We start from the raw sequence: 8,509 nt of genomic DNA, 5'->3' as shown, positions 1-8,509 counted from the left end.
GGACTCTATTCCTTGGAGTGCAGGAGGGATGAGGGGTGATCTTCTCGAAGTGAGTAAGATCAAGAGGGGAATAGATAAGGTAGATGCACAGTCTGTTACCTGGAGTAGGGGAATCAAGAACCAGAGGACATAGATTTAAGGTGAGGGGGGAAAGATTTAATATGGCCTCAAACCTGAGTGGCAAGTTTTTTACTCAAAGGGTGGAGGCTGTATGGAATGTCAGAGGATGAATGGAGTTCATTCTGAACTATAGTTCACAACGTTTAAAATACCTTTAGACAGGGGCATGGATAGGAAAGGCTTGGCGGGATGTGGGTCAAATGCAGGCAGGTGGGACTGGTGTAGATGGGGCATGGTGGTTGGCTTGGGCAAGTTGGGTGGAAGGGCCTGTTTCCACAATGTATGCCTGTTTCCACAATGTATGCCTCCATGACTATTGCTTTTTGAAGGCCAATATGCCTTTTCTAGGATGATAGAGAGACACAGCACAGAAACAGGCTCTTCAGCACAGCAAGTACACACTGGCCGCCCACTACACATTTACACTAATCCTTTTCATTTTCTCTCCACATTCTCATCAACATGGAAGTTGCACCGGCTGCATTGGATCGAGGAAGGCTATAGGGAGTTGTGTATCTTCGATTTTCCAGCATCTGCAGTTCCTTCTTAAACACTATAGGAATGTTGTTGGTCTGGGGGGCTAGGATGGGTGGGACGGGCCGCATGGACTCCGGCCCTCGGCCACAGCGCCATCTGGCGTGGACGCGGGCGCGGCGGACGCGATGACGTGCGTCCAACGGCGTGACGTTCGCGGTGGGGGGAGCGTGGGGACCGGCGGCGCGGTGACGTATACCCACCAGCGCGGTGACGTAAGGCAATCAAAGCGTGGAGGGATACCCGGCGGCGCGGTGACGTATACCACGTAGCGAGGTGACGTGCGGCCCCCACCTATAGTATCTTTGGCCCCTACCGCGTGGAGGGCCACTCGGCGGCGCGGTGACGTGTACCCACCAGCGCGGTGACGTAAGGCAATCAAAGCGTGGAGGGCCACTCGGCGGCGCGGTGACGTGTACCCACCAGCGCGGTGACGTACGCCCCCCACCGCGTGGAGGGATACCCGACGGCGCGGTGACGTATACCCCACAGCGCGGTGACGTTTTGCGGCGGGCGGGCGGGCAAGGCAGCGATGGCGGAGGCCGACGGGGACCTGGATCTGGAGAACGAGGAGACGGAGCGGCCGGCGGAGAAGCCGCGCAAACACGACAGCGGCGCCGCCGACCTCGAGCGCGTCACCGACTATGCCGAGGAGAAGGAGATTCTCAGCTCCGACCTGGAGACGGTGAGGCCCGCGGACACTCGCTCTCGCTCGCCCTCATGTCCCCTCCATCTTGTCTCCCACCCTCCCCTCACTCGCTCATTCACTCACTCACCCTCATGTCCCACACCCCCCCTCACACCCCTCCCTCCATCTTGTCTCCCACCCTCCCCTCACTCGCTCATTCACTCTCCATTCACTTCCTCATCCCCCCCTCCATCTTCACTCACCCTCATGCCCCACTCACTCTCTCCCTCCTCCATCTTCACTCACTCCCTCCTCCTACACACCCCTCCCTCCATCTTGTCTCCCACCCTCCCCACTCACTCGCTCATTCACTCACTTATTTATTCACTCTCCATTCACTTCCTCATCCCCCCCTCCATCTTCACTCACCCTCATGTCCCCCCCCCCTCACTCCCTCCATCTTCACTCACCCTCATGTTCCACACACCCACTCACTCACTCATTCATCTCACTCACTCCCTCCTACACACCCCCCCCCTCCATCTTGTCTCCCACACTCTCCACTCATTCACTCACTCATTCATTCATTCACTCTCCACTCACTTCCTCATCCCCCCCCCTACATCTTCACTCACCCTCATGCCCCACTCACTCTCTCCCCCCCTACTCTTCACTCCCCACTCATCTTGTCTCACCCTCACACCCTCTCTCATTCTCCCTCATGTCCCCTCACTCACCCTCTCTCACTCCTTATTTCCATCATCCTCCCCCCCCCCAGTCACTACCTCCTCCTACACACTCCTCTCCTCCCTCCCCCCCATCTCACTCATCCTCTCTCCCTCACTCACTCTCCCACCCCCCTCCATCTTCAATCCCACCCTCCCCACTTGTTCATTCATTCACTCTCCCATTCCCTCCCTCCCCACTCACTCACCCTCATGTCCCCTCACTCCCCCATCACACTCATTTCCATCATCCTCCTTCCCCACTCACTCCTCCTCCTACACGCTCTCTCTCCGTCCTCCACTCACTCATCCTCTCTTCCCTCACATTCACACTCCCTCATCTCCCTTCACTCACTGTCACTCATCCCCTCGCTCTCTCCATCTCCCCCCTCCTCCCTCTCTCGCCCTCCATCCTTCCGTCCCCCTCTCTCCTCCATCGCCTCTTCCCTTCTCTTTCCCACTCCCTCTCTGCCCGCCTCCCTCATCTCCATCCCCTTCCCTCCTGCTTTTGCCGTCCCTGTCTTGGGTAAGGTGTTGGGTCTGGGATAAGGTGAGGAGGGGAAGGACTGGGAGCGCCCAGTGGGACGTGGGCCTTATTTTGATTCACTGATAGCAGGTTATGATCCGTTTTTTTTCCTCCCCAGGCAATGTCCGTGATTGGAGACAGGAGATCCCGGGAACAGAAGGCCAAACAGGAAAGGTGGGCATCTGTGGTTGACTTGTGTGGCGGCATCTCACACTGATCACCGGCTCGTGCGGAGAGGGGAGGGGTACTGGGGCAACAGAGTACAGGTCCCAGCTTGAACACCATTCCCGGACTGAATCACCTGGAGTGCACCCTCTGTAGGTTCTTGTAACTCTCAACCCTGTCCCTGGCACCAGGCTCCCACCCCCTGTCCCCATAATTCCCCAATGGATTATGAAAGAAAACTGGCAGGGAACATAAAAACTGACTGCAAAAGTTTTTATAGATATGTGAAAAGAAAGAGATTAGTTAAAACAAATGTAGGTCCCTTGCAGTCAGAAACAGGTGAGTTGATCATGGGGAACCAGGATATGGCGGACCAATTGAATAACTACTTTGGTTCCGTCTTCACTAAGGAAGACATAAATGATCTGCCGGAAATAGCAGGGGCCCGCGGGTCAAAGGAGGTGGAGGAATTGAGTGAAATCCAGGTTAGTCGGGAAGTGGTGTTGGGTAAATTGAATGGATTAAAGGCCGATAAATCCCCAGGGCCAGATAGGCTGCATCCCAGAGTACTTAAGGAAGTAGCTCCAGAAATAGTGGATGCATTAGTAATAATCTTTCAAAACTCTTTAGATTCTGGAGTAGTTCCAGAGGATTGGCGGGTAGCAAACGTAACCCCACTTTTTAAGAAGGGAGGGAGAGAGAAAACGGGGCATTACAGACCAGTTAGCCTAACATCGGTAGTGGGGAAACTGCTAGAGTCAGTTATTAAAGATGGGATAGCAGCACATTTGGAAAGTGGTGAAATCATTGGACAAAGTCAGCATGGATTTACGAAAGGTAAATCATGTCTGACGAATCTTATAGAATTTTTCGAGGATGTAACAAGTAGCGTGGATAGGGGAGAACCAGTGGATGTGGTGTATCTGGACTTCCAGAAGGCTTTCGACAAGGTCCCACATAAGAGATTAGTATACAAACTTAAAGCACATGGCATTGGGGGTTCAGTATTGATGTGGATAGAGAACTGGCTGGCAAACAGGAAGCAAAGAGTAGGAGTAAACGGGTCCTTTTCACAATGGCAGGCAGTGACTAGTGGGGTACCGCAAGGCTCAGTACTGGGACCCCAGCTATTTACAATATATATTAATGATCTGGATGAGGGAATTGAAGGCAATATCTCCAAGTTTGCGGATGACACTAAGCTGGGGGGCAGTGTTAGGTGTGAGGAGGATGCTAGGAGACTGCAAGGTGACTTGGATAGGCTGGGTGAGTGGGCAAATGTTTGGCAGATGCAGTATAATGTGGATAAATGTGAGGTTATCCATTTTGGTGGAAAAAAACGGGAAAGCAGACTATTATCTAAATTGTGGCCGATTGGGAAAGGGGGAGATGCAGCGAGACCTGGGTGTCATGGTACACCAGTCATTGAAGGTAGGCATGCAGGTGCAGCAGGCAGTAAAGAAAGCGAATGGTATGTTGGCTTTCATAGCAAGAGGATTTGAGTATAGGAGCAGTTGTATAGGGTATTGGTGAGACCACACCTGGAGTATTGCGTGCAGTTTTGGTCTCCAAATCTGAGGAAGGACATTATTGCCATAGAGGGAGTGCAGAGAAGGTTCACCAGACTGATTCCTGGGATGTCAGGACTGTCTTATGAAGAAAGACTGGATAGACTTGGTTTATACTCTCTAGAATTTAGGAGATTGAGAGGGGATCTTATAGAAACTTACAAAATTCTTGAGGGGTTGGACAGGCTAGATGCAGGAAGATTGTTCCCGATGTTGGGGAGGTCCAGGACAAGGGGTCACAGCTTAAGGATAAGGGGGAAATCCTTTAAAACCGAGATGAGGAGAACTTTTTTCACACAGAGAGTGGTGAATCTCTGGAACTCTCTGCCACAGAGGGTAGTTGAGGCCAGTTCGTTGGCTATATTTAAGAGGGAGTTAGATGTGGCCCTTGTGGCCAAGGGGATCAGAGGGTATGGAGAGAAGGCAGGTACGGGATACTGAGTTGGATGATCAGCCATGATCATATTAAATGGCGGTGCAGGCTCGAAGGGCCGAATGGCCTACTCCTGCACCTAATTTCTATGTTTCTATGTCCTCACTCAGCCCACTGCTAAAAAAAGAAACAGCATTGTGCTTCAGTTAAAATATACTGCATGGAAACAGGCCCTTTGCCCCACCAGAGTCCACGTCGGAAGGGTCTCGACCCGAAATGTCACCTGTTCCTTTTCTCCAGAGATGCTGCCTGATCCACTGAGATACTCCTGCATTTTGCCTTCGACCATCGATCCCCCCCGTTCTCACGAGTTCTACGACATCCCACTTTCACATCCACTCACTGCACACCAGGGGCAATTTGCATGGGACAATTAACCTACAAGCCTGCATGCCTTAGTGATGTGGGAGGAAGCTGGAGCATCTGGAAGAAATCCAGGCGATCATAGGGAGAACGTGCAAATTCAGCACATGCCAGCATCCGAGGCAAGGATTGAACCCGGTTACCTGGTGCTGTGAGGCAGCGACTCTACCGGCTGGATACTGTGCTGTCGGCATTGTGCATCTGTCTCTTCCCCACTGTTCGACTTCTAACTCCAAGATCATTGATTCTTTACCCTCACTTTAGACTTCTGCCATTCAATCCCTGCGATGTACAGTTAGTTATTTATTTGTTAGGATCAGAATTAGGCCATCATTCAAACATGGCTGACCTAACACTCCCTCCAAACCCCATTCTCCTGCCTTCTCCTCCCGACACCCATACTGATCAAGAGTCGATCTATCTCTACCTTAAAAATATCCATTGACGGCTTCCACAGCCTTCTGCGGCAAAGAATCCTACAGATTCACCACCCTCAGGCCTCTTCTGAATCTGTACATTTCCTCCACTTCACTGTCGGTGAAACTACTGCAGCTTTTTAGTGATCCTGGGCTTGAAGTCGCTCCATCTCACCAGCGCACCACACACTCCCCTTTGCATTCCAAGCACCCCAACATGTAGCCACTTCCCTCTCATCATGAGCGCTGTTCCAAGTCTCTCCCTCCCTCCCCGCTCCAGCTCCGCCTCCCCCATGGCTCTGGGCATGACTGCGGGTCGAAGCTCGCGGCGGGCGGGAAAGGTCGTCGAGCTGCTGAGGAGCTGGTAACGATTGTTCTCTGTTCTGCAGGGAGAAGGAGCTGGCAAAAGTGATCATCAAGAAGGAAGACGTGGAGCTCATAGTAAGTGCGGATGGGACATGTTGGTCGGCGTGGGCAAGGTGGGCCGAAGGTCCTGTTTACATGCTGCGTGACTCTTAAAAGTCCCGTGCAGGTTGTTCAACGCGCCCTCGAGCCCCAAGTGTCAGGTCCAACTGGTTGTTGCACAGATGTTTTCCCGTTGCTCCTGCCTGGTGCCTCCTGTTTGGCCCATTGGGCCTCTGTACTCCATCTAGCAGGAGTTGGAGAAACTGAGTTAATGTAACTCCTTCCGTTTCCCTTCCCAGTTTCAAGTCGAGACCCTTCTTCAGACTCCGTCGATTTGATCTGAAGAAGGGTCTCGACCCGAAACGTTGCCTATTTCCTTCGCTCCATAGATGCTGCCTCACCCGCTGAGTTTCTCCAGCATTTTTGTCTACATTCGATTTTCCAGCATCTGCAGTTTATTCTTAAACAGTTTACTCTGGAATATCGGGGGGTGATAGGGGACTTGATAGACATATATAAAATTATGAGGCATAGATACGGTGGACAGTCAGAACCTTTTTCCCAGGGTGGAAATTTAAGGGGCGAAGTATAATGGAGATGTGTTGGGCAAGTTTTGTAACGTGGAGAGCGGTGGGAGCTTGGAATACATTGCCAAGGAGGGTGGTGGAGGTAGATATGATAGTGTCGTTTAAGAATGTTTTAGATGGTGACATGAAAGTGCAGGGAAGAGAGGGATTTGGATTATGTACAGGCAGATGACATCAGTTTATACACAATAGGTGCAGGAGCAGGCCATTTGGCCCTTCGAGCCAGCACTCCCATTCACTGATCATCCACAATCAGTACCCCGTTCCTGTCGTCTCCCCATATCCCCTGACTCCGCTATCTTTAAGAAAACTATCTAGCTCTTGAAAAAATCCAGACAATTGGCCTCCACCGCCTTCTGAGACAGAGAATTCCACAGATTCAAAACTCTCTGTGTGAGAAAGTTTTTCCTCATCTCCGTTCTAACTGGGCATCATGTTCGGCACAGACAGGGTGGGCCGAAGGGCCTGTTCCTGTGCCGTGTTTTCTATGTTCTAGAACCAGTTGGTGTGTTGGCATAGCTCCCAGTCCCAGCGGTGGCTTCAGCAACTCTGCAGTTGTTGAGTGCATCACTTGGCATTCACGATAGTCACAAAATGCTGAAGTAACACAGCGAGGCAGGCAGCATCTCTGGAACAGCACCTCATATTTCGCTTGGGCAGCTTACATAGAAACATAAAAAATAGGTGCAGGAGTGGTACATTCGGCTCTTCAAGCCTGCACCGCCATTCGATATGATCATGGCTGATCATCCAACTCAGTATCCTGTACCTGCCTTCTCTCCATACCCCCTGATCCCTTTAGCCACAAGGGCCACATCTAACTCCCTCCTTACACCCCAGCGGTTTGAACATTGACTTCTCTAACTTCAAGTAGCCCTTGCTTTCCCTCTCTCCATCCCCTCCCTCATCCCAGTTCTCCCTGCCCGTTCTTAAAGTCTCCAACTACTTCTTATCTCTGTACCGCCCACACCCCTGTCATCAGTCGACCCGAAATGTCACCCATTCTTTCTCTTCCCAGCAGGCTGCCTGTCCCGCTGAGTTACTCCAGCATTTTGTGTCTGTCTTCGATTTAAACCAGCATCTGCGGTTCTTCCCCACACACACACACACACACACATGACACTCGGGGTCCCCTCCAGCTCGTTGCTTTGCTCTGTGTTACTGTGAAGGGCGCGAAACAAACCTGGGAACTTCTTGGCATTTCTCCGGCAGATGAACGAGATGGAGATCACTCGGAATGCGGCCGAGCGCAGCCTGCGGGAGCACCTGGGGAACGTGGTCGAGGCCCTGATCGCCCTCACGGACTGAGGCCGCGGGAGCGTCGTCTGCCTGGGCCTGGGACCGGCTTGGGAGGCGGAGGAGGCTTGAACGGACTGGGGACACGGCGTGAGCAGAGTGTGGGGGCCGCAGGGCAGGTCCAGCTGTTTAAACTCCGTGCGCCGTTAGGCGACAGGATCGCGAGGGTCCCTGTCACGCGGTGCTCTGCGCTGGCGCTGCTTGTCACCCACGGCTGAATCCTGACGAAAGGCATCACCTTCCAGATGCGAAAGGTCAAAAAAGACTTCAAACCTGAACTAATAAATCACCAACTCACTCTGAAGCATGTCTTGGCTGTGTCACTGTGTGTGGACAAATGTTTCTGAGCCTACACTGTTAGCCCTAGGTAAGGTAGACAGTCAGAACTTCTTTCTCAGGACACAGAAAGCAAATATTGTAGTACGTAGCTTTGTGGTGTTAGACAATAGACAAGTGGTGCAGGAGTAGGACATTCGGCCCTTCGAGCTAGCACCGCCATTCACTGTGATCATGCCCAATCAGTACCCCGTTCCTGCCTTCTCCCCATATCCCCTGACTCCGCTATCTTTAAAAGCCAATAGACAATAGGTGCAGGAGTTGGGCTATTCGGCCTGCACAGTTTAAAGGAGATGTGCGGGGCCAGTTTGGTTACACAAAGATGGCGGGTGCCTGGAACGGGCTGCCCGACGTGGTGGAGGAGGCAGATACGATGGTGGCATCTAAGAGAACGTTGGGCGAGCACG

General features: G+C 52.3%; 1 protein-coding gene across 1 annotated transcript; it reads left to right on the top strand.

The window, feature by feature from the left end:
- The first annotated feature begins 1,133 nt into the window (after positions 1–1,133).
- On the top strand, positions 1,134–8,070 carry hypk (huntingtin interacting protein K). Its single transcript, XM_055662600.1, has 4 exons — positions 1,134–1,339; positions 2,652–2,707; positions 5,868–5,919; positions 7,683–8,070. Exons 1-4 carry the CDS (start codon positions 1,187–1,189, stop codon positions 7,776–7,778), a joined length of 357 nt encoding a protein of 118 aa, XP_055518575.1. The 5' UTR covers positions 1,134–1,186; the 3' UTR covers positions 7,779–8,070.
- The last annotated feature ends 439 nt before the right edge of the window (positions 8,071–8,509 follow it).

This window comes from Leucoraja erinacea, chromosome 36, assembly GCF_028641065.1.
Source record: "Leucoraja erinacea ecotype New England chromosome 36, Leri_hhj_1, whole genome shotgun sequence".
NCBI lineage: Eukaryota > Metazoa > Chordata > Chondrichthyes > Rajiformes > Rajidae > Leucoraja > Leucoraja erinaceus.
This window is presented reverse-complemented; position numbering and strand designations above follow the sequence as displayed.

Bases quoted from the DNA above. Each gene is read 5' to 3' on its own strand.
- hypk (XM_055662600.1), top strand. From the start codon at position 1,187: ATGGCGGAGGCCGACGGGGACCTGGATCTGGAGAACGAGGAGACGGAG. The intron at 2,708-5,867 runs GTGGGCATCTGT...TCTGTTCTGCAG, and splicing joins CAGAAGGCCAAACAGGAAAG to GGAGAAGGAGCTGGCAAAAG. The intron at 5,920-7,682 runs GTAAGTGCGGAT...TTTCTCCGGCAG, and splicing joins AGGAAGACGTGGAGCTCATA to ATGAACGAGATGGAGATCAC.